At 55.5% G+C, this 24,055-nt stretch overlaps 3 protein-coding genes across 8 annotated transcripts in view; 1 reads left to right on the top strand and 2 right to left on the bottom strand.

Annotated features, from left to right (window-relative positions):
• Window positions 1-1,926: 1,926 nt before the first annotated feature.
• ALAD (aminolevulinate dehydratase) lies at window positions 1,927-12,412 on the bottom strand. Its single transcript, XM_062207727.1, has 12 exons — window positions 12,322-12,412; window positions 7,179-7,370; window positions 5,188-5,238; window positions 4,636-4,732; window positions 4,155-4,290; window positions 3,969-4,052; window positions 3,789-3,877; window positions 3,481-3,536; window positions 3,307-3,394; window positions 3,139-3,225; window positions 2,684-2,813; window positions 1,927-2,085 (listed from the first exon to the last, which is right to left on the bottom strand). Exons 2-12 carry the CDS (start codon window positions 7,289-7,291, stop codon window positions 2,024-2,026), a joined length of 993 nt encoding a protein of 330 aa, XP_062063711.1. The 5' UTR covers window positions 7,292-7,370; window positions 12,322-12,412; the 3' UTR covers window positions 1,927-2,023.
• Window positions 12,413-16,541: 4,129 nt separating this feature from the next.
• POLE3 (DNA polymerase epsilon 3, accessory subunit) lies at window positions 16,542-19,342 on the bottom strand. Of its 2 annotated transcripts, XM_062207726.1 has the most exons (5): window positions 19,153-19,342; window positions 18,967-19,052; window positions 18,523-18,641; window positions 17,774-17,949; window positions 16,542-17,300 (listed from the first exon to the last, which is right to left on the bottom strand). In XM_062207726.1, exons 1-4 carry the CDS (start codon window positions 19,216-19,218, stop codon window positions 17,777-17,779), a joined length of 444 nt encoding a protein of 147 aa, XP_062063710.1. In that variant the 5' UTR covers window positions 19,219-19,342; the 3' UTR covers window positions 16,542-17,300; window positions 17,774-17,776. The 2 variants fall into 2 exon arrangements, with proteins under 2 accessions (XP_062063710.1, XP_062063709.1); XM_062207725.1 differs by having other exon boundaries at window positions 16,542-17,949; window positions 19,153-19,341.
• The window catches only part of C12H9orf43 (chromosome 12 C9orf43 homolog), a 34,103-nt gene continuing 29,376 nt past the window's right edge, over window positions 19,329-24,055 (top strand). The window contains exons 1-3 of one of the 5 annotated variants that reach the window (XM_062207723.1): window positions 19,329-19,549; window positions 22,688-22,887; window positions 22,995-23,145. In XM_062207723.1, the coding sequence (XP_062063707.1) occupies window positions 22,737-22,887; window positions 22,995-23,145 (302 nt within the window). In that variant the 5' untranslated portion in view covers window positions 19,329-19,549; window positions 22,688-22,736. Of the gene's footprint in view, window positions 19,696-20,833; window positions 22,888-22,994; window positions 23,146-24,055 lie in introns of those variants that run through there. The other 4 variants (XM_062207724.1, XM_062207721.1, XM_062207720.1 and 1 more) reach the window with 4 other exon arrangements.

The following is a 24,055-nucleotide window of genomic DNA, read 5'->3' as shown; positions in this document are numbered from 1 at the left end:
GGTCTCTGCCCCCAGTCAGTCCAGGCCACCGCTCTGTCCTGCCTGGTGCTCCAGCCACACCAGCCGTGTATTGCCCCAGCTCCTCCTAGTCCCCAAGCCGTGCACACCCATGTCCTCTGCTTGGAGTGCGCTTCCAGAATCACATCTTGAGGGGCAAATGCCAGTTCTTTGGGCTCAAATGCCTCCCCCCCCCCCCCCACCTCAGGTCAGGGAAACTCATTCTGCTCAGTGCCCACTACTTGCTCCCCAAGGGGCACAGATACAGAGCTGTTTGCTCCCTTCAGTGTGTACCTGCAGGGCAGTGTCCCTACTACAGAGCTGGGTCCTGTGTTTGCCTGGCCACAATGAGTCTGGGAATGACTCTGAAGAACCAAACCATTTTCAGCAAGAAAGAGTTCGGGGTCCATAAGCTAAGATGGCTCAGGTTTCTGGCCTGGTCTTCCCACGGCCCGTTGACCTCACAGCTTGTCTCCATTGTGTACTTCAGGCCGCCAGGTGGGAGAACCAGGCCCAGGCTCCCTGGGGAAGGGGAAGTTTTGGGTCGCCTTGAGCCCTGAGTTTTGGCTGGTCTATTTCCAGAAGGCTGAGGACACGGTGAAATCTTCTTAAAAGTGAGCTGGCCACAGCCTGGGGGGCGCTGGTCTGAGTACAGGAGCTGCCAAGAGCTTCTCAGTTGTAACTGGAAAATGGATTGTACTGCTTTAAGGTCCAAGCTGAAGTTCCTTTGGCCCTAGGGTCGGACTCGCTGTCACTTTGCAGAATGGCAGATGGACTTGCACTTGGCCCCTTGCTAGCTGGGTCTTACCTTTCACTAGGGGAAAATGTTATGCCTGTGTGAGTCTCAGAAGAATTGAAACCACCCTCTCTGCTCCAGCTGCTGGAGCCAGAAGCCAGAGAGGCACGCGGCCTTGCTTCCTCTGTCCCCTTAACCGCCACCTGGATTTGCCGAGTCAGCAATATCTGCTAATGCTGCCTCCCCAATGTGTCCTGGAAATACCTGCCTCTTCCCGTCATTGCCACCTTAGCAGCCAAACGCAAGAGAAACTGGGGCAGGCCCGACTCCCGGCCGAGATCCTGCAGATGGCCTCCGGGCAGATGCGAAACCCAATCGCAGCTTCCTCCAAGGTACAGCATCAGGCCTGGCCGGCCCTCCCGGCCCTGTCACCCGCTTTCCTCTTCCTCATCCTGCCTTCACGGCCCTGCCAAGCTCCTCCCACTGCAGGGTCTCTGCACGAGCCGCCCTCCCTCGTTCTTCCATCTGCTTTCCTCAGTCTGCCTTCTTCTTGTCTCTCCCCCATTCTCTTTGTGAATCCCACCGAGCCAGAGCTGTGTTGCTCTGCCCCCGGAGCCCAGCACCGAGCCTGGCGCAGAGCCCAGGTCCTCAGCCTCCGGAAGACAAAGCCTTCCCGCCGGTGGCGTCTCCAGCACACAGGGACTCCCTCTTCACTTCTGGATTTTGTGCTCAATGTTTCTGCTCGCTAGTGAGTGACTCTTCTCGGGGCTGATGGCTCAGAGGAAAAGTGGAGATCTCAGGCAGCTTGTGGGGAACCGCCTCCCAGGGGGACAGCAGCAAAGCTCCACTCTAAGCGGGACACCACCCAGGCCTCAGTGCCAGCACCCAGCTCTGCTGCCGGACGCCCCAAGCCTTCCGGAGCTTCTTAGCACCCCAGATCCAGCTGCAATCCTCTTCCCCTACAGCTTCAAGCCCCTCTCCCAGGTTCCACCACGGCTGCGCCAGGGCCCCCGGCTGCTTTCAAGCTGAAGCCACACAGGGGAAAGAGCTGGGATGGCAAAGATGAGCCCCAGCACTGACGCAGGGGAGGGCAAGGATGTGGCCGGCAGTGGTCAGAGGTAGCAGCACCTGGCAGAAACCATGGAGGGCCACTGTGCCCCCGCCAGCATGCGAGCAGGAAGAGGGCACAAGGGCACAGTTCTAAAAGCAGCATTTACTTTGGTTTCCACTTTGCCAAGGCCCCGGGAACTGTCTCAAGTTCCAGTTCTTGGGTCTGGCACACTTTCTCCGTCACTCCTCCTTGAGCCACTGCAACAGCTGCGGTGTGTAGTAGGTGATGATGATGTCGGCTCCTGTGTTGGGAGAGAGGCAGGAAGAGGGGGGAGAGGCAGGTGTCGGCGCCGAGCGCATACCGTCTGGAGCTGAGGGCAGGTGCGGAAGGAAGAAGGCACAGGCAGCCCACAATACAACACTGTGCCTGCCTTGGGCCTGCTCTAGACCTTGGCCAGGTCATTTTCTCTCTCTGGGCCTCGGTTTGTCCCTGTCGGAAATGCACAGTGGGGGAAGCAGCCAAGCTAACAGTCTGCTTCCCCTGCTGGTATATTCTAACAAAACCCGTGTCCCCTGATGGAGTCATACACATATGTATATATTATCTCATTTAATCCTCAGGGCAACCACATCCCCGGGATCTCATTCCCAGCTCCTAGACAAGGACATGCGGATTGTCCAACCCCTTACATAGAAAAAGTAATAGAGGGCTCTGTGTTCTCGACTGCTCTGTGTGCTGTCGCCCACAGCCTGCCCTCAGTCTGTGTCAATCTGTGTCTGCTTTGGGCACTGCAATCTCCAGGCATAAGGCTCCAGGATGTCTCATGACTTTGTTATCCTGGGCAAAGTGCCTATCAGTCCCTGCGGCACAGGTCAGAAACCCGTCCCCTGCCTGCTCACCTGCCCTGCGGAACGCGGTCATGGCCTCCAGGACGGCCGCCTTGAGATCAAATGCCCCGGCCTGGGCCCCGTGCCACAGCATGGCGAACTCTCCAGAGACGTGGTACACGGCGAGCGGGAGCTCAGGGTGCTGTCGGGAGGCCGCGGTGAGCACCCGGCAGGACGCAGAGGGTGGGGAGCCTCTGGAGGGGTCCCCCCGCCCAATCTGGACCTGCGTAGGCCCCACGCCCCCTAGCACAGCTCCAGCAGCCTGGCCCCATTCTTGGACTGCTCAATCACAGCTGTTCCAAGGCTCCCGTGGGTCCTGCCCCAGAAGGTCATGGTGGCTCCTGGGCAGCGCAGGGAGGAGGGGATTCCTGGGCAGGGGCCCATCGCTTCCAACTCTGAGGTCCCACACCCTCAGCCTAAGGTCCGGAGTCTGTGGCCCGACTGTCCCGTCCCTGCTGCCTGCTCACCTTGGCCTTCACCTCCCGCACAACGTCCAGGTAGGGCATACCCGGCTTCACCATGAGCATGTCGGCGCCTTCTCGTACATCCCGGTCCTAAGGGAGGAGAGAACGGCGTGCTGGTGCGAGGAAGGAGACGTGCTGGGGGCGGCTGGCACTCCAGGCCCGGTCACTCACCACTGCTCGCAGGGCCAGGCCTCGCGCTCCGGGCGGCAGCTGGTAGCAGCGGCGGTCTCCGAAAGCTGGGCTTGACTGAGCCGCATCCCTGCGAGGCAGAGGCCGCAGGGTGGGCTCCAGCTCTGGGCTACGGGGCTGGGGATTTCACTGCAGGCTCCTGCCCGTCCCACTCACCGGAAAGGTCCATAGAAACAGGAAGCAAACTTGGCGCTGTAGCTCATCACTGACACCTGTGAGGAGGCAGTGGGGTCCGGCTCAGCCAGCCCTCCTCGGGTGTCCCAGTGTGATGTGACAGGCAGGGAGGGGGCCGAGGCCGGGAAGCCCCGTATTCTGGGCCTTGATTTCCCCATCTGAGGTCAGTAGCTGACAGGGTTCCCCAAGGCCTGTCCTCAGTTCAGTGACTCTCTGTGGATAAGGGGGTGGGGCTGCTCCAGGGTCCCTCGCCGCCTCCCCACACCCCTCTGTGGACTCCCCACCCATACCCTGTTGCCAAGTCCGTGTGCCAGGAGGGCCTCCTTGATGGCTTCCACGCGTCCATCCATCATGTCTGACGGGGCTACCACCTGACACCCTGAAGGGCAGAGGGTGGCCTTCAGAGCGCTGGGGCCTCCCCCATGGCCACTCAGTGCCTATGATGCCCAGCCCCTAGGGGGCTCATTTACCTGCCTTGGCGTAGGCCAGGGCCACCTCTGCCAGCCGCTGGCGGCTCTCCTCTGCCCGGAATGCTCCATTTTCACCCAGGAGCCCTGCAGGACAGGTGGCTGTGATTGGAGGGGCACCCTGGGCCCTGGGGAGAGGTGGGCAGTGGCAGGGTGGGTGGAGGGGCTGGTGGGAGGGAAGGGGCTCACCGCAGTGGCCATGGGAGGTGTAGGGGCACAGGCAGACGTCACAGGCCACCAGGAGGCTGGGGAAGGTCTTCCTCACCAGACGGACGGCCTCCACAGCCGGGGAGTCCTCCGAGTCAGCGCCAGAGCCCCGCTCGTCCTAGGGGTGGGGCAGACAACGCGGTGTGTGTTGGGAAGGCATGGCGGGCAGATGCTGGGACGTGCTACCAGGAGCCCGTTCCTTTCCTTACCATAGGCACCCACCCCAGGAGCGACAGTCGGCTGGCTCTACTCACAGCGGGGACAGAGCGGGAACCTGGCCTCCCCGGTCAGGGTGTCACAGCCCTACTTGGCTTCTTGACCCAATGCAGGTGCTGTCTTAAGGGCAGGAGCCATGTCTGTCCACCTGTGGCCCCAGGGCCAGCACACAGTGTGGCCAGTGTGGAACCTCGGCCGGGCCCCACCCGGCTTCCCTTCTTAGCCCTGCCTCCCTGGGATTCTTCACCTTGGGGACTCTGCTGGGGACGCCAAAGATCAGGACGCTGCGTAGGCCTTCCTCCACCAGGGGCCGCAGCATCTCCTCCAGCCGGTTCACTCCGTACCTAGGCCGGGGCAGGGTGAGAGGTTGAAGGCAGCCAGGCGCCAGGCAAAGGTCCCCCAGCCCCTGTGCCCTGTGCACACGGCAGCAGGAGGACTTGGGGCCCACCGGAAAGGCTGTGATAGGAATGCCCTGCTGCACTGGAGGGGGCACCGCGGCCCCTAGGAGCAGAGCTATGGCCCTCAGCCAGGGCAGGCTCCTCCCAGATTCCCTTATTGCCCTCCCACCTGAAGGTCCACGCCCTTGTGCATCCGTGTCTCTGGCGATGGGTGGCTTGTTACTCTATGAGGCTGCCTCTGGCTGCCTCTCCTATTGCAGGAGAGCTCTGGCCCTGGGGAAGCCTTCTCTTGATTGACCTGAAGTCTGCCTCTTGGCATCTTCTACCTCCTGGCGGCTGCACCTGCGAAACCTCTCCCTCCCGCCGCCATCCCCTTGCCCCCCAGCCCCCACGTCTCCTACCTGGCCACTCCTGGGAGGCTGTTGATGGGCTGCACATCATCAGGAACATCCCTGCAAGAGCGGGGGTGGGCTATGGATCGGGAACCGTGGGAGGGACCGGTGGTGAGCGGGTGACTCGGGGGGATGGATGGGAAGCTGGGTAGGAGGAGTGTGGGGGTAGAGATGGCGGGAGGAGGGTGGGATCCAGTGTCTGGCTCCCCTGCCTGGCCAAGCCCAGGGCCTGAAATAATAATAGGGACAACAAGGATCACGGTGGCGATAAGAGCAACTGCACCCGCAAGAACAGCAAACACAGGAAGGAGTCACGTGGCTAAGAGCTTGGCTCTGCAGTCGGCAGGGCCTGCTATCCTATCTCAGCCGCTCGTGAGTGACCCTGGCCAAGCTGTGGCATCTCCAGGAGCCGCAGGCCCCGAGTTCCTTCACCAGTACTGTGCTAGGCTCTGCTGGTGCAACAGTGGACAAAACAGACAAAATCTCTCCTGCATGAGTTATCCTCTAGGGGGAATCAGCGCGACACCTTTCTCAGGCGGCTGCTGGCGGGACGGAATGGGATTGGATACGGGTGCCCTGCCTAGCACCTGGCACGCAAAGGCCTCAGAAACACCCGTGGTTGCCATGAAAGTACTTCAGCAAGTGTTTTGTGGAAAAATGAAATAAGAAGATGTTTACTTTGGTGCAAAAAAAAAATGAAATCCAGAGTTTTTTCATTAAAAAAAAGAGCCATTGTATGCATGGATTTAAACATTTTTTGTACCAAAATAAACTTTTTTTTTTTTTCATCTGCTTGAAAAGTACAGCAACAGAGAGAGAGAGAGGGCAAGACAGAGAGAAAGACAGAAAGATTGGTGTCCGCTGGTTCACACCCCAAATGCCTGCAACAGCCAGGGCTGGGCCAGGCTGAAGCCAGGAGCCTGAGACTCCATCGAGGTCTCCCATGCAAGGACACAAGCACGTGACCCATCGTGTGCTGCCTCCCAGCATGCATTAGCAGGGAACTGGAATCAGAAGCAGAGTAACGGGGACTCAGACGGTCACCCTGGCACGGTGAGGGACATTCAGCCTGCAGGCCACATAAGGCCGGCAAAATCATTTGGTCTGGCCCTGCCGAGGCAACTACAGGTGGCACCTAAAATGCAGTAAACCTAGAGCAGGCTAGAGTTTAAGCTGATAATAGGCCTGCAAGTGATGTGATAAATACCCAAGTGCCTTTGGCAGAAAAAAAGTTCCCCACCGCTGTGACATAAGATTCGTGTGTCCCAAGCAGTAGCTTAACCCACTGCTCCACAAGCCTGCCTCTCAACTTACCATTTTTTAAAAATTAATTTATTTATTTGAAAGGGAGAGAGAGAGAGAGAGAGAGAGAGAGAGAGAATGAATACCTTCTATGCACTGGTTTATACATGGTTTACAAACAGGAGGGCTGGGCTAGGCCAAAGCCACAAGCCAGGAACTCCACCTGAGTCTCCCAATGGGTGGCAGGGGCCTGCGTAGTAGGGCCATCTTCCCTGCCTTTTCAGGTGCAGTAGCAGGGAGCTGGATGGGACTAGAAGGTGCCAGGACTCGAACTGGCGCTCCCAAATGGGAAGCTGGAGTCGCAAGCAGTGGCCTAACCTACAGTATCTACGCTAGCCCCTCAGCTTATTTTTTGATTCCCTTTCCCGCAAACCGTTAGAAGTACCCTGGTGTTACTGATCATTACAGCCGACTGTCACCTCTTCACGGACATGGCACTGTAGAACTACAGAGCGTCTTCTCAGCCTGTCTTAACTGCAGAAGCTCGGGATGGCAGGCGAGGCTCAGTGTTCCGATTCTTCAAATGGGCTGCCTGAGTTCTGTCCTGAGACTCCTACCCCTAACCAGCAGGCCACTTCCCATACCTTGACTTTCAAGCTGACAGTCCACCGTGCCCAGCAATACCGATGCCCACTCCAGGGAACCTCCCACCCCCGCCCCCCACAGATCACGGGCCTGGCCCATTCCTGGGGACTCACGTGACGAAGATGGGGTAGATGAGGTTGGAGGCATTGAGGGTGGTGCTGGCTGTCTGCCAGCTCCGGAGCAGCGGGTGGAAGTAGCCACTGTGCAGAACGGACTGGGGCTGCATGGTGTGGGCCGGGACAGGGGCCAAGGACACTCAGCTGCTTGGGACAGAGGCTCCTGGGGTGTGTGCTGCCTGCTCAGCTCTGTTGGCAAAGGGGGGGGCACTTGAGACAGGGTCCCTCTCCCCAGGAGATGGTTACACCTGGAAGACAGGTCTCCCCAGATGCCTGCCTCCCCTCTTTTTAGCCCAGCCTAGCTGTGCACCTTGTAGTTCACTGATCCCTGCTGGTCTACGACAGACGACTGGAGAAACAAAGGTAAACCTGATTTAGAAGCTTTCATAGCAATTACAATCTCATGGTATAAAATTTTATATGACTACTTGTTAAAAAATAATACTTTTAGCCGGCGCCGCGGCTCACTAGGCTAATCCTCCGCCTTGCGGCGCCGGCACACCAGGTTCTAGTCCCGGTCGGGGCGCCGGATTCTGTCCCGCTTGCCCCTCTTCCAGGCCAGCTCTCTGCTGTGGCCTGGGAGTGCAGTGGAGGTTGGCCCAAGTCCTTGGGCCCTGCACCCCATGGGAGACCAGAAGAAGCACCTGGCTCCTGCCATCGGATCAGCGCAGTGCGCCGGTCGCAGCGCGCCAACCGCGGCGGCCGTTGGAGGGTGAACCAACGGCAAAGGAAGACCTTTCTCTCTGTCTCTCTCTCACTGTCCACTCTGCCTGTCAAAAAATAAAAAAAAATTAAAAAAAATACTTTTTTCCTTGTAATTTATTTTAGCAAAGCTTCAGTGGGCTAGAGAGAGAGAGAGAGAGAGAGAGAGAGAGAGAGAGAACAGACCCTTCCCTATGCACAGTCGGAGAATCATGGACCCACCCAGCATTTAAATTCTATTTATTGCATGGGAAGTACCCATGTTCGAGGCAGAAACTTGACACAAGTGCAGATAAGCAAGAAGAGAAAACTCCCCTGTGATTCTCTCCCGAAGCACCGTTCACATGTTGGCACGTGGACTTGTCAGGCACCACACATGTTAAGAGACAAGCCAGTACCATGCGCAGACGTCTGCACGCATGCGCACTCCCCCGCCACCGCCCAGAGGGGCTGCTGCAGCTTTTCCAGTCCAAAGAAGCCTCCTTGCATCATCCAAAGCACAAGCTACACCTTCTTGCTTTGCCCACCTGGTTCTTTTACCGGGAAGACTTGTGATTTCTCTACAACCTCCCCATACCCAAATCTACCAAGTTCTCCCCTCCCTGCGGGGGCATCCTCCTTGCCCAACCTCTCTTACATAACAGTTGTGTATAGACCTGTCTTATCTGGGGGCAGGAGACAGAGCTCCTGCAGGGCAGGGGCCAGGCTTAGCTCAGGTCCCCTCCCCCACTGCACTCTGCCCTAGGCTATCTGGCTCACCCAGTAAACATCTGATCACGTGAAGCATAAGACAACATGCTCTGCACGCCAACTCAGTGACATAAGCAGGAGGGAGCCGGGGTGTGCACGCTTATACCTTGAGCACCTACTGTGTGCCAGGCCATGCAGATTTCTCCTTGAGTTTGTGCTCCGGCCTGGGAGGTCAGGCTCACAGAGCCCAGCCACAAATGCACAGTGGCCCCTCCCCCGTGTGAATTACGCCAGGAGAGGGCAGAGGCTTGAACTTGGCTTTGCAGCGTGGGCAGGTTCAGCTTGGTAAAGGGAAAGGGGATGAGGCTCCCGCAGGCAGGGGAGGAAGGGGCCAGGTGGGGAGGACGGGAGGAGCAGGTGAGCCTGTGTGTGGGTGGGGAGGGAGGGGGAGCTTCAGGACTGAGGCCCAGGGGATTTTCCTGAGCAGGGAGAGGAGTGGCTTAGCCAAAACCTGCCTGGAGGCAGAATCACAGAGTAGCCAGGAAGCAGAGAGCCCAGGGCCTGGGGGTCAGTGGGGGTGGAGAGGAAGGGCTCTCTTATCAGGGCCAAGGGGCAGTCTCTTAGGGCGAATGCTTTGAGCTCCGGCTGCCTGCCCAGCATGACAGAGATGCGGCAGGAAGGGGGCGGTGGGTAGCCAGGCTTGGGGGGCAGGAAGGGGGCGGTGGGTGGCCAGGCTTAGGGGGCAGGAAGGGGGCGGTGTGTGGCCAGGCTCGGAGAGGCGGTGGAGAGCTCTGTCTGGGAATCTCCCTTCTGGAGGTGCCTGGGGAATACCCAGTAGTCAAGCAGGGAAACGAAAATGAGACGCGGAAAATCGGGCAGCCGGTCCCGAGTCCAGATGTTCCTTTGTACACATGGGACCTCAAGGTCCAGAGACAGGCAGGGACTTACTCAAGGCCGCCCAGCAAGTTAGAGGCTAAAACAGCATGACCAGAGGCCTGCTGTGTTCTAGAAGTGTCCTGATGCTGACTTCGTCCCGTTTCTCAGGCCCCCCGACCAGCCCAGGGGCCCCGTTTTATCTGGTCTTCCTCCTTGGTGGGGTTGGGGTTATCAGGAGCCCCACGGGGACCCACCCTACCACCACACCCCGGGGTGGGCCTCCCCAGAGATGTCTCCACTCCTAAACAGACAGGGGGTCCCGACTGCCCATTTTGTGTAAGCTTTCGCTCCCACATCTTCCAGGAGTAAGCCCAGCTCAGAGGGGCTAGGTCACTTGTTGAAGATCACCCAGCTGCTGGCTCACGACCGAGGCAGCATCTGAATTGGTCCCAGACGGCAAATGCAGGGTTTTATGTACTATAAGCCTTGATGCTGGTTAAACACTTGATTCACTGCCCACACTGTCTCCACTTCGGGTGACAGAAAAGCCATTTAGGGTTTTGTTATGTACGGGGCCCTGGGCTGGCTGCCTCAATGATCTCACTGAATTGCAAGAATTGTCCTTTTAGGGGCAGTGCAATGGAGGCTGAGAGGTGCGGTGATGGGGTCCATGTCATTCTGCTGGAGTCAGGTCAGGTTTTGAAGCCAGGCCTGGGATTCACTTCCCAGTGCACAACAACCTTCGCAGCTTCCGGACCCCTGGGGCCTCTACTCCCCCCATCAGCTTCCAGGGGGCTGAAGGGACAAATGCCTGTCGCAGGTCTCAGTCTGGCTTCACACATTTCACCCAAAGAAGAAGTGGGGAGGGCTCATCAGAGCGCTTCTGGGGAGCAGTGTCTACCATGACTCCTTTGATTTTTTTTTTTTTAATTCTAGTGTTCAGAAAGCAATTTCAGGAATGGGGGTGAGAGCTGTAAAAGTCCCACAACACTGAGCCTATTCAGTCCTTTGCATCTGAACGTGGAAACGGGGTGCAGCGAGGCAGGGGGCCTTCTCTGAGATCACACAATGAGGTACAGAGCTGGGAACTGACCCTGAGGCTCTGCCTTCTAGTCCAGTGCTCTGTCACCCACATCACACAGGCGCTCAAGAAACACCTGGGGAGTGGCAAGACGCTTCCCGAGGCACACCTCTGTCCTGCTGGGCCAGGGCCAGACTGGGGCCTTGCTCTGTGAAAAGCCCCTCGAAGTTTGGGAGATCTTTTCACATGCAGGGAGGGCACTGCTCCCCAGCTAAGGAGGCTTCCAAACCCCAACTAAGATCCTGTGGCACCCAGTGAAGACAGAAGCCAGCCTCACGAGGCCACGCACCTCTGCTCGGCCTGGTCAGGGCAGGTGAGCGGTGCGGGAAAGCAGAGGAATGCGGTACAGAAAAACTGTTTCCAGGCCAAGTCAGTCCCAGGTCTGGGCTAGGCTGTGCAGTGCAACTTGGTGCAAGCTCACTGGCCTTCACTATGCGACCTGTGCAATCTATAAAATGGGTAGATCCCATGTGCAAGGCTGCGGGGAAGACTACAGATAGTGAGGAGGTACGAGTCTGGCACCAAGAACGTGCGGCTAATTTTATTTGGAGGCGATGCCAGGGCGCGGGGTAGAGCGGTGGCCCCGGTGCGGTGGGAGGGACTTCTGTCTCTGGGATTCAAGGACAGCATCACAGAACGGGGCAGGGGAGGGTTGTTTCCCACACTGCCTGTGCCTCCTCCCTTACATTCCCGCACTTGACAGCAACTGAAGTCGGGCCCTGAGAGCTGCCCCAGGGGGGCTGAGCCCTCATGGGCCCTGCTGAGGATTCCAGACTCTGTGCATTTGGCCAGGGAGGATCGGCAGCTGCTGCCAACTCTGGCAGGCTCTGCCGCTGGCTGTGGAGGAGGCAGCTGGGAGGCCAGCTAGGGAGAAGGTGGCCGGGGCCAGCAAACCCAAAGCCCCGGGAGGGCCTAGGACGGCAGCTGTCGGGCAGTTCTGAGAAGTGGCGGACTGGGCTGCCTGTTGAGTCACCTACACTTCCCGACTGTGCACCCTGTGTGCTGGGTGCCGCGCTAGACATAGGGGCTAAAAACGAGACTCTAGCCTTGTCCTGGGGGCTCTGAATGAGCCTGATCTGCTCTGGGTTTAGCCATCTGGAGCTGGAAGGAAGAGCTACCATTTGCACAGACTCTTAGAACGTCCGGGCTAATAGGCAGCTGTGCACATCACTGAGACATGATGAAGTGGCTCAGAGACGGGCAGACACTGGCCTGGGGTCACTCTGCATTCAGACCGGATGGATCTGTCTCCAGCAGCCCAGTCCTCAATGCTCAGCACGACTTTTTGATACTTTAAGGACACATTCCACAATTGCTCCCCATAGCTGGGCTTGTGGCGGGGGAGGGAACCCTGACACAGGATGGTTTAGCTTTGGAGTGGGACGAACACAAATCCTGGTTCTGTCTCTTCCCGGCTGCGGGACCTCAGTTTCCTCATTTGGTAAACGGGAGGGCTTGAGGCGACTTCAACGGGCTGCTGTTAGGGGCTGGTGGGGCCAAGGCACGCATGCAACGGCGAGCACAAAGCGGCTATTACTGTGTTCTCCCTCCCCCATGCTGCGAGGCGCCTCGGGCTCGGGGCTGACGGAGACTGCCCCAGCGATCTCCCAGACGAAACGGGGAGCCCGCAGCAGGACCCTGCAGCCCAGATGGGGGCCCCAGGAGCGCCGCTTCCCCGCCGCACCGCCGGCGGCGCTTCGGGCGCACGGGAGTCTTGGTGCCACAGCCCCCATCGCGCCCCGGAGCCGCCCTCCCAGTCCGCCATCTCCCCGGGTGGGACCCCCAGCTCACCTGCCTCCCGGAGAGATCACGGCCTCGGCTCCTGCCACCGCAGTTCTGCGTTCCAGTGCCCCCGGGGCCCACGTGGGGGCGGGGCAGCTCACCCGGAAGCAGCACCCACGGCCCGCCCCCTTAGGGCAGCCCCGCCCCGGCGGAGGCCCCGCCCACAACAGTAGGGATAGCCAATGGGTGTGGAGGGGGCCTGACGGCCCGCCTTCCCGGGCGGGGAGAGACCACGTGGGAGGCCTGACCCGCGCCGGCTGGACCGTGCGTGAGAACCTGCCTCCAGGGCAGTCCCCGCGCGGGCTGAGCTTGGCGGGAGTTCTCGTCCTAGCCCGGAGCAAACTTGGCGCTGGTTAGTTGTTGAAAGAAAAATTTGATGACGAAGATACTAAAACAACACCGTAATGCCTAACACAGTAGCTGGGTCCGTTTTTTGCGGACTGCGCATTTTATAGTGGGTGAGTTCAGCGCCGTGGGGTTTTCTCTGCAATGCCTGATAACTGTGCTCCTTCAACCCACAGGGGTAACTGCTGCTCATTTTTCCCAGTTCAGACCCCTGCCTAGCATTCCTTTCACAACACCTGTTCCCTCTCTGAGCTTCTACTAAAAATAATCAGGACCATGTACTTCTAAGAGCTGGAACCTGGTAGCAAAATAGAAATGTTGCCGGTCCATTTTTCCCATGCCTTGTTCTGGACTGAAAGATCTTTTCTCCCACCTTTAAAAATAATTTTACCTTAATCTTTCATCCACAAAATATTGTGATGAGAATATGAATAAGTCTTGAACATATTGTGGGATAAAGGGAGTCAGACCCAAGAGTACATATTTGGTTTCTATGAATTAAAAGCCAGGCAAGATGACTCTGCTGTTAGAAGCTGGAACACCAATTGTCCCTGGGGAGACGGGCAGGGCTAAAAGAGAGAGCGATGGGGCTTTCTCAGGGGTTGGCAGAGTTTATCGGGGAGTGAATTACATGGATATGTTTAGTTGGTTAACATTCATCAGACTTTACATTACTGCCCCTTTTAGTATTAATATTACACCACGATAAAAAGTTAAACCAGTTGTGAGTGCCTGCCAGGCAGCAGCATGGATTTCACTAAATGCCATGGAGAAAAGAAAGGAGACGGAAAGCAGGTGGGTGGTTTGCAAGGTGCTGGGAAGATGAGGGCATGGGAAGTAACTACTTAATGTGTACAGAGGGATGAAGATATTTTGAAACTAGATAGAGGGTATGGTTGCACAACATTGTGATTGTATGAAATGCCACCCATGTTTGCTTAAAAATGGTTGACTTGGGGCAGGTGTTGTGGTACAGCAGGTTAAGCCCCAGCTTGGAATACTTGCGTCACATACTGCAAGGCTGGGGATGGAATCCTGCCTTTGTTTCCAAGCCAGCTTCCTGCTAATGAGCCTGGGGGTAGCAGATGATGGCTCAAGTACTTGAGTCCCTGCTACTCGCATGAGAACCCAGATGGAGCTCTGGGTTCCTGGCTTCAGCTGACCCAGTCCTGGCTGTTGCAGGCATTTGGGGAGTGAACCAGTGGATGTAACCTCTCTGTCTTTGTCATTCTGCCCTTGAAATAAAGAAACTTTAAATAAAATGGTTTTTGTTCCATGAATTTCATAACTTTATTTAAAAAAAATATTTCAGCCGGCGCCTCGGCTCAATAGGCTAATCCTCCGCCTTGTGGCGCCGGCACACCGGGTTCTAGTCCCGGTTGGGGCACTGAATTCTGTCCCGGTTGCCCCTCTTCCAGGCCAGCTCTCTGCTGTGGCCCGGGAGTGCAGTGGAGGATGGCCCAAGTGCTTGGGCCCTGCACCCCATGGGAGACCAGGAGAAGCACCTGGCTCCTGGCTTCGGATCAGCGAGGTGCGCCTACCGCGGCGGCCATTGGAGGGTGAACCAACGGCAAAAGGAAGACCTTTCTCTCTGTCTCTCTCTCTCACTGTCCACTCTGCCTGTCAAAAAAAAATATATATATATACATATATATATATTTCAAAAGGCAGAGTGACACAGAGAAAGATCTTCTGTCTGCTGGTTCACTCCCCATATGCCCCAAGCAGCTATATAACTTGTTGCTACATATACCTGTTCTTCATCTTAGGCTTAAAAAGTGAGCTCATTTCCAATTTTTGTTCGGACATTTTTATGGGAAGTTCATTAGTGGTAAAACAGGTGCAAGGCCAGTGCTACAGTGTAGATTAAGCCTCCGCCTGTGTTCTGATATCCCATATGGGGCACTGGCTCAAGTCTAGCTCTCTGCTTGTGGCCTGGGAAAGATGGGAAGATGGCCCAAGTGTTTGAGCCCTGCACCCACATGGGAGACTCGGAAGAAGCTCCTGGCTTCAGACTGGCCCAGCTCCTGCCATTGTGGCCATTTGGGGAGTGAATCACAGGATGAAAGACATGCCCCCAGCTCCCGCTTTCTGTCTGTATCACATGTTTTTTAGTTTTGCCAAAGGCACCATGGTTTACACAGTACGTGAACACAGGGAAAGTTGAGTGAAGAGTATGAGATTTCTGCAATTCTGTGAAACTTTTCTGTAGGACTGTTCCAAAGTAAGTTTGTTAAAATAAAACAGAAGCACAACTGAAGGCCATCGGGACCCCAACAGGATCCCCATTCTTGTACATTGGTGTGGAGATCTTGGGCAGGTTCCCTCGCTCCAAAGAGCCTTTCACCTGTCAGTGAGAGGTCAGGGGAGTGAACCAGCAGATACAAGACCTTTCTCTCTGCAACTCTGCCTTTCACATAAATCAATCAATCTTAAAAACAAAAACAAAAACAAAAACAAAAACCACCCTGTAGTTTTAAGCCAAATATTTCTAAGGAAATCTTTTTCTTGGGTGTAAGTTTGGTGAGGAAGGGGCAGGATGGATGGAGCTATAATGCAGTTCTTTTGGGATTCACTCCGGACAGGTGCAGTCTTATGATGGAGTAGCAGATTAAGATGGAACGAGCTGTCCTTTTGCAGGGCTTGTGTAACTGGTTTGAGTTTGACAGGAAGCAGGGTTGGGGCGGAGGGGGGGGCTGTAACCCAGCCATGTTCCAGAAGGTTCACTTGGCTAGTACATAGGGGAAGCAGAGATGAGGCAGGAAACTCAGCTCAAAGGAAGCCGCAGGAGTCCAGATGGGACTTGGCTTAGCCTACAGTGGTGCTCATGGGAATTATGAAAGGATGTTTCTGCTGTGGACAGGGAAAAACCCATTGGATCAACTGACCGTGAAAACCCACATACACTTCTTTAAAAAAATATTTATTTCAAAGAATTAGAAATGGACAGAGAGTGATCTTCCAACCTCTGGCTCACGCCCGACATGGTTGCAACGGCCAGGGCTGGGCCAAACTGAAGCCAGGAGCCAGGAGCTTCTTCCAGCCCTCCCACATTGGTGGCAGGAGCCCAAACACCTGTGCCATCTACTGCTGCCTTCCCAGGCCATTAGCAGGGAGCTGGATCGGAAGTGGAGCAGCTGGGTCTCAAATCAGGGCCCACATGGGATGCCGGCGATGCGGGTGGTGGCTCTACCCACGAAGCCACAATGCCAGCATAAATTTTTTATGATTTGAAAAGACTGTGTAGGTTAGAATGCGGTTAGGAGCAGTGTGGTTAAAAGGTAATGAGGGGCCGGCGCCGCGGCTCAACAGGCTAATCCTCCGCCTTGCGGCACCGACATGTGGGGTTCTGGTCCCGGGCGGGGTGCCGGATTCTGTCCCGGTTGCCCCTCTTCCAGGCCAGCTCTCTGCTGTGGCCCGGGAGTGCAGTGGAGGATGGCCCAAGTGCTTGGGCCCTGCACCCCAAGGGAGACCAGGAGAAGCACCTGGCTCCTGCCTTCGGATCAGTGTGGTGCGCCGGCCACAGTGCACCGGCCGCGGCGGCCATTGGAGGGTGAACCAACGGCAAAGGAAGACCTTTCTCTCTGTCCACTCTGCCTGTCAAAAAAAAAAAAAAGGTAATGAGGGTGACAGCAGGGCTGCTTCCCAGGGTCTAAGAGGTAGTATTCGCAGGCATTCGGAACAGCGCCAGAGGCAGTGGGAGCTCAGAAGTGGCCACAAGCCACGAGAGCGCACTCGCAGCAGCTGCGGAGGGAGCCCTTGCCTGTGAGCGAGCGGCATCTGCTGGCCGCCAGCGGTGATGCAGGCTCCCGTGTTTCCAAGGTCTGGCTCGGACCACACCCCAGACACTGCATGGGGGCATGATCAGTGGCTCCTCTCCAAAAGCACACGGGGAACACGAAGGCGTCATCACTTCTAACAAAACGTTCTTTATTCGTACAAAGTATTATAATCTTCTCAACAGCCATCACTCATTGAACTCCTCCCTGTGTTCATTTAACAAGTTGACAGTGTCAGACTATACTTCCCTACCTGTCAAATGCAAGCGCCAACTTGGAAACAGAACAGTGCTTGTAGCACTGACCCGAAAGAGAGGCTCAGAGAGGCCAACAGGGGTGCTTTAGAAGCAGCCCGGGGCACGGCTGGTAGCCATTACATTCCTGAGCGCCATCTGATTGCCCTAAAGGGTTTGCATGACATTCTTTTTAAAAGCGGAGAGATCAGAACTAAGAAAACAGAAGAACTTGCACTTTGGAATACTAAGCAGGCTGTCAAAGTTCCCAGACTGGCAGGACTGAGAGAGAAAGTGGAAATGAGAAGAGCCACAGGAGGCGAGGAGCGGAGGGAGAGCTGTGCCTAGAGGCGAGACGGTCTGGAACTCTCCTTGAACTGAAGCAAGATGTTCAGGCCCCAGCCGGGGAGGCGGGCTCGGCCTCCAGCAGGTTCTCAAGTGGCACAGCGCAGGCAGTGAGGCGCCTGCGCCATAAGACCCCGGCGTCCCTGCCTGCCTAACTATGGTCTACACTGCTCATTCCGGAGCGCGTGAGCTCAGAGCACAGCGCCCGCCCCAGGCAGGCTGCCTAAGGCACGCAGACGGGCTCCAGGGCGAGCGGGTCTAACCGAATCCAATCCCACGGATGTTCCTGCCAAGGGGAGAGACAACAGAACAATTTCTTTAATCCTCCAGTTCTCTTAGCAGTGTCCTAAAGCCAACCGTCTGACCACTGTTCACGGGTTCCCACGGCCACATCGTGTGCAAGGAAGCCCGGCTGACCATGGTCAAAGCCCGGCTTTCTGGAGCCTCATGGCCTCTGAGACTTGGAACGCGGCAGGCAGCAGGAGAATTATGGCTCTCCTCAGGGGTAGCCATACATGTAAGTCAACACGAGAGATCAAACTGACTAATGGAGCGAGCTGTTCAGTGACGACCGTCCGGTCAAGGAAGCAGCACCGGGCTGTGCCAGGCGGCTGCGCGGCGTCGGGAGCCGTGGGGAGCGCCGGTTCTGCTGGCGGCCTGCATCTGCTCTGGCACTCCCGCCCCAGGGCAAAGCCGCGCACAAACACGGAGCCCACGGAGCCCGCGGCCGCCCGCCTCCCGAGGTCCAGACTCCCGCACCACTCAGTTGTCGATCTCCTCCTCTTCGTTCTGTTCTTCTTCCTCCAGCCTTTCCTCCTCTTCGTCGTTGTCCTCGTCCCTGCTCTTGTCCGGCTCTTCCGAATCCGTCTTTTTGTCTTTGTCTTTCTTCTTCTGTTCCGAAGCTTCCTTCTTGCCCCTCTGCTCCCGCCTATAGGCTGCAGGGAAGAGGGGCGGGGTTAGGAGACAGGGCTCAGGGAGAGAAGTGGGGACCGCAGCCGGCAGTGTCGCTGGACAGCTGGAAAAGCCAAGGGACACGGGCAAAAAGGGCCTGGCGAGCAGCACCAAGAGGTCTCGGGTGGTGCCACTGAACTACGTCCGGTCACATCCGGTACTGGCTTTCTGGGCCACTCTTTCACAGTGCCAGGGCCACATAAACAGGTCAGCCATCTTCCATGTGGTTTGGGAAACAGAAGGGTACTGGGTGCGGGGATTAAGGAGCAGCTCGGAACGCACGCATCCCATACCTATATGGGAGTGCCTGGTTTGAGTCCTGGCTCCGCCGCTTTAGAGCCAGCTTCCTGCCGGTACACCTTGGAAGGCGCAAATACTTGGGGTCCTGCTCCCCACGTGGGAAACCCAGAGGAAGGGCAGGGGTCCGGCCCTGCCATGGCCATCCTGGGCATTTGGAGAGTAAACCAGAGGGCGGAAGATCTCGCTGTGTTTAACGATCTCTCTCTCTGCCTTCCAAATAAAGTGAATTAGAAGAGAAGCCACGTAGGGGTCGTTACCTTCCAGGGCCTCCTTTAGCGGGGCGACGAACCTCTGGAACTCCATCTCCTCCATGGCGGACAGCACGTCGCTGGCATTCAGGGTCTTGCGTTTCCCTTTCATCGCGAAATTGTTGGCACTGAAACAAAGCAAAAATGGCTCTAAACGGCTGTCCCCTCCCTCTTTCGGACGCGAAAAGGGGCACCCAGGGGTGGGAAGGGAAAACCCAGGCACGTCTTGGCCGTACAGATGTTTGCGTAACCTGCGTAAACCTTGCCCTCACCCGTACCTAAGTCTGTTGTTCGAACAGACCCGGGAAGGGGGTGCCCGCCGAGTCAGGACGCAATGACGGGGTTTATATGGGTCCCAGACCACCAACTCCCAGCAGCGGTTCCCGGTCCTCCCCCCCCCACATCCCCAGGCCTCACACCCAGCCGGACGCCGGCTGGCTCTGTCCTGCTCACCACGATGTGGCGTACAGCACGAAGACGCTGGCGGCGCGGGAGATGGCGCTCCGGGCCTCCTTGGAGATGTTGACACCTTCCGGGAGCTGGGATGAGGGCGGGAGTGAGCAAAGCCGCCGGCCCAGGACCTGCTTCCCTTCTGCCCGCTCGTCCGCCCCCGGCCCATCGCCAGCCCGAGCTGCTCACCGCCTCCTTGATGATCCTGGTGATGACGGCGTTGGGCAGGTTTAAGTCCTCGGGCCTCTCTGCCATGGCCGCGGTCGGGGCCTGAGCCTAGGGCCTCCTCCCCAGGTACCTCCAGCGTCCGGACTTCCCGCGCCGCTGCTGTCTGACCCTCCGAGGCTTCCGTTCCGCCTCGCGTAGGCCCCACCGTGTCCCACAGTGCCCCGCGCCCCTAGCCTTCCTCCTACGCCAGCCCCGCCTCTCCACCTCAAGACGCAGTGCACCCGAACGTTTTGCGCTCGTAGAGGTTTTGGCTCGCCGGATCTTTCGGTCAGCGCCCACCGTACGCCGCACGTTCTTCCTCAGAAGAGTGTCTCTGCTTCACGCCCCCGCTACGTCCAGAGCTTTCGCCTCGAACTAAGTATGGCCCACGGAGGCTTCCGTCCGAGCCCCATCGTGCGCTGCGCCGTTGCTTAGCGACGGAGCGGCCTCGCGGCTCGCGTGGGAGACGGAGGCGTGGAGCCGAGGCGGCCGGGTGGGGCCCCTCCGGACGAGAGGCGGGGCCTGGTGAGCCATTGCCGCCGAGCTCCTCGCCGGCGGGGCTGCGTTGGGCCCCTGGATTTCGGGGACTCTCGGGGTTGCATCTTTGCCGTGGTCCGCGGAGCCCGGACCCTGCGAGGCGGAGCTGCTCCGTCCCGACGGCCACAGTGTTTTCCCTGTTCCGGAACGAAGCGGGGGCTCTTCAGCCCTGCGCTCGCCAGTGTCCGTCCATCTTTCCGCCCCTCACGGCGCTGTGCTAATCCTTACCAGGGATAGGTGTTAGGCTTTTTTTTTTTTTTGGGGGGGGGGTACCTTTTTTCCATTGAGCGCTTGTTCACAGCGCCATGCACCTGGCCAGGCTTCGGGGTTCAGTTCGGGCCGAGCAGGGAAGGGCGGGAACAGCCGCTTTTAAAATACTGCATCGTCCCATTTAGAGCAGCCTTGTTAAAATTGCGTTTAGTTTTAGTTCATTAAATTGTGTGTCGTACATCTTTCCCAGGTGTTTTTTTTTCTTTCTGTAATTAACAAATCTTTTTTTAGTTTGAAAGAGAGAGAGGAATCTTACATCTGGTTCAGTCCCCAGATGCTGGCCAATGGGTGGTGAGCCAGGCGGAAGCCAGGAGCCTGGAACTCAATCCAGGTCTCCCACGTGGATGGCCAGGACCCAACTACTTAAGATTTAGATATTTGGGCTGGCGCCGTGGCTCACTAGGATAATCCTCCGCCTTGCCTTGCGGCGCCGGCACACCGGGTTCTAGTCCCGGTCAGGGCGCCGGATTCTGTCCCGCTTGCCCCTCTTCCAGGCCAGCTCTCTGCTGTGGCCCGGGAGTGCAGTGGAGGATGGCCCAAGTGCTTGGGCCCTGCACCCCAAGGGAGACCAGGAGAAGCTCCTGGCTTCGGATCAGCGCGGTGGGCCGGCTGCGTTGGCCATTGGAGGGTGAACCAATGGCAAAGGAAGACCTTTCTCTCTGTCTCTCTCTCACTGTCCACTCTGCCTGTCCAAAAAAAAAAGATTTAGATATTTGAAATATATATATATGTACATATATATACACATATATATGTATATATATATATAAAAAGATTTATATATTTGAAATATATATATGTACATATATATATATATATATATATATATATATATATATATATAAAGCGAAGGAGATCTCCTGTCTGCTGATTCACTCCTCAAATGGCTGTGCCTCTGTGCCTGGCTGGGCCAGGTTGAAGCTAGGAGCCACTACATGGATGCAGGGGCCCAAGCACATGAGCCATCAGGCACATTAGAAGGGAGTGGGATTTGAAGTGGAGCAGCTGGGACTGGAACTGGTACCCATATGGGATGCTGGCACTGCAGGTGGCGGCTTTCCCCGCGACACTGCGTCTCCTGCAGTGGCACTTCAAGTTGTGTTCCTTTCATATTAGGTATGTAGAAATTCTTACTGCCACTGAGAACTAATCCAGTTGTTTTTTTCCCCTTGAAACATGCTGTCTCAGATTTTTCTTGATTTTGATGGATACATGATTAGAGAGAGATACTTCCCTATTAGAAAACAGCAGAGCACATGCCCTGGTAAACGGCAACCAAACTTCAGCTAGAGACCAGGACCTCGTGGGGGCTCCTACTGCACTTGGCTGGGGCAGACTGGGCTTAAACATGCCAGGAGCTGGAACGCTTCAGCCAGTTGCTGTGTAGTTGGAATTGGGCCCAGTGTTGTCAGATGTTTTGATCTGTAAGAGGAGCCAGAAATCTGGATATTAGGGACTATTTCAGTTTTTGGGAGGCTCAAAGTACCAGCCAATCTAAGCAAGTCAGGTTGGGTGCAATCCAAGGCCAATAGTTTGCTGTCCTTGATCTGACTTATAAGCTGTTCAAACATGGTTTGCTTATCAGTGTTCTCCGTGCCCCAAACGAGCCCTCTCACACGTTTGGTAGTCAATAAACATGTTGAATAAAAGAAGAAATGGACACTGTCCTTAAAAAGGTATTAGGGATGGAGTGGTAGTGATTGCCTAAAACATCTGCAGAGGGAGGAAGATTCTGAGCACCTATAACATACCACCAATTCAAGTGTATTCTCTTATTTAACGATTCCACAGTTCTGCTTAGGGATTCTCACACACACACACACACAGAGCCGCCCACCCCAACTACACACTTTACGTGAGGAAACAGGCTAAGATGAAGTCACTTGCCTAAGACCTTATGCCTCCAGCCAGTAAATAAAAAAAATAATGACCTCCGAAGCAACTACAAGTTTACTGATTTTCCATTTGAGTGTTCAAACCCATTCATTGCTGGGATTTTGCCTGCATGGGAATCAGAGCAAGGGGGTAAGTCTGCAGAAATGTGGAATTAAAAGATAGGTTTATTTTGGAGCAAAATATTTTCAAACCCATGTGTAGTTTTTTCATAGTTCTCATTTTTCATAAAAACTTTGAAGAATCTCTGCATGGATTTCAAAGTGGTTTTGCACCAGAGAACATCTCTTTTAATTCCATTTTTCAGGAACATTTTGAAGTACCCTCATACTGGAAAAGGAAGCCTGCCTTCCAAAGGTTTGAGTCATCTAAAGTGGTTATATGACTACATTGGTTTTAATTTAAGGCTTTTGGAGATAATGGCACCTTCTCCCTGATCATTGATTAAGGAGAACTGGAAATGATGCTAATGCTAATTTTAGCCTATATGGCAAGCCTTTAATATTTGTTAACTAATTTGGTAATGTCTGTTTAATAGGCTTATCTCCATTTTACATACAAGGAAACTGAGGCTCAGATTAAAGTCCCAGATCACTCAGATATTAAATGAATGACCAATTAGGAGGAGACCTTCTGAAATCCGTCCCCAGACTCTTATGTCACTCTGAGATGTTTTCATGCCTGTTTATTTCCCAACCTTTAGTTATCCAATGACCATTTACCGATGAAAGTTCAGTAGAAATATTTTATGTATTGAGTCCAAATACTGCATGGTTTATGCGTAATATTCCCTAATTATTATTTGTTGATTTCCCAGAGGGGAAGAACACGGCAGGGCTGGCCATTGTCCTAAACCTTTTACAGCTATGGACTTGCCAGATGAGACCCAGTGGGATGAAACCACCTGCAACTTAGCGCTCTGTCAGCATCCGCAATGCTGGGCATCTTTCCGCCGGATTGAGAGGGGCCATCCTCGGATCCTGGGCTCACCATGCCACACCCCCGTGGATCCTGAAGGTAACTTAGCATCTGGACTCTTCCTCACAAGGTCCTTAAGCTGTTTATGCTCGGCTTCCTTTCTCTAGGCAACGTGTTACATGTTTCCTTCTGGTCTGCTTTCTCAGATAAACTCCCCATGCTCACTGTGGTAAACATCTCAGGCTCCTGCTTCCCTGCCAAGAGACTTGCTCGTCGTCCATTGTCAGCATCTGCCGTCACCAAGGCTCGTGCCTTATTGTCTCGGGAATCAAAATTTGACTCAAAATTTCAAGACAGGTAATGTATCACAGAGTCTTCTGTTAACATCCCATTGTCTCAGAAAATGCTGGGTTGCGATATTCCTGACCCATGCAGTAGGCTTTGAGAAGCTGCATTGAAAGGAAAATACTAGTTCAGAAAAAGAAGGCATTGCTGCTTGTGTTCCGGGAGTTGGCTAATTTGGGACGTGTGTTGGTTTGGTAGGGCTGCTGCAATGGACTGCGTGGTTTAAACAGCAGACGTTTATTTTCTCACAGTCCCACAGGCTGGAAGTTTAAGATTGAGGTGACAGCAGTATTTTTTTTTTTTTTAATTTATTTATTCATTTGAAAGAGATACAGAGCGAGAAGTTGGCGGGGGGGGAGAGCAAGTAAACTTTGATCTGCTGGTTCACTTCCCAAATGGCCGTGACAGCCAGGGCTGGGCCAGGCCAAAAACAGGAGCTGGGAGCTTCTTCTGTGTCTCCCACGTGGGTTCAGGGGCCCAAGTACTTGGACCATCTTCTCTTGCTTTCCCTGGTGCATTATCAGGGAGCTGGATCAGAAGTGGAGCAGCTAGGACTTGAACCGGTGCCCATATGGGATGCTGGCACTGCAGGTAGAGGCTTAACCTTCTATACCATAGCGCCAGCCCCAGCAGTGTTGTTTTCTTCTGGGGCCACTTTATTTTTCTTTTTCTTTTCTTTTTTTTTTTGACAGGCAGAGTGGACAGTGAGAGAGAGAGACAGAGAGAAAGGTCTTCCTTTGCCGTTGGTTCACCCTCCAATGGCCACTGCGGCCGGCGTACCGCGCTGATCCGAAGCCAGGAGCCAGGTGCTTCTCCTGGTCTCCCATTCGGGTGCAGGGCCCAAGGACTTGGGCCATCCTCCATTGCACTCCCGGGCCACAGCAGAGAGCTGGCCTGGAAGAGGGGCAACCGGGATAGAATC

Source organism: Lepus europaeus, chromosome 12 (genome assembly GCF_033115175.1).
Source record: "Lepus europaeus isolate LE1 chromosome 12, mLepTim1.pri, whole genome shotgun sequence".
NCBI lineage: Eukaryota > Metazoa > Chordata > Mammalia > Lagomorpha > Leporidae > Lepus > Lepus europaeus.
This window is presented reverse-complemented; position numbering and strand designations above follow the sequence as displayed.

What these genes read in the sequence shown, in the direction of transcription:
- ALAD (XM_062207727.1), bottom strand. Translation starts at nt 7,291, where the DNA reads ATGCAGCCCCAGTCCGTTCTGCACAGTGGCTACTTCCACCCGCTGCTC. An exon ending in AGCCTCCCAGGAGTGGCCAG is followed by an intron (nt 4,733 to 5,187) that starts GTAGGAGACGTG and finishes GCCCCGGCCTAG; the next exon opens with GTACGGAGTGAACCGGCTGG. An exon ending in TGCGGGAGGTGAAGGCCAAG is followed by an intron (nt 2,814 to 3,138) that starts GTGAGCAGGCAG and finishes GCCTCCCGACAG; the next exon opens with CACCCTGAGCTCCCGCTCGC.
- POLE3 (XM_062207726.1), bottom strand. Translation starts at nt 19,218, where the DNA reads ATGGCAGAGAGGCCCGAGGACTTAAACCTGCCCAACGCCGTCATCACC. An exon ending in CCAGGATCATCAAGGAGGCG is followed by an intron (nt 19,053 to 19,152) that starts GTGAGCAGCTCG and finishes CCCTCATCCCAG; the next exon opens with CTCCCGGAAGGTGTCAACAT. An exon ending in GCTAAAGGAGGCCCTGGAAG is followed by an intron (nt 17,950 to 18,522) that starts GTAACGACCCCT and finishes TCTTCCCTGCAG; the next exon opens with CCTATAGGCGGGAGCAGAGG.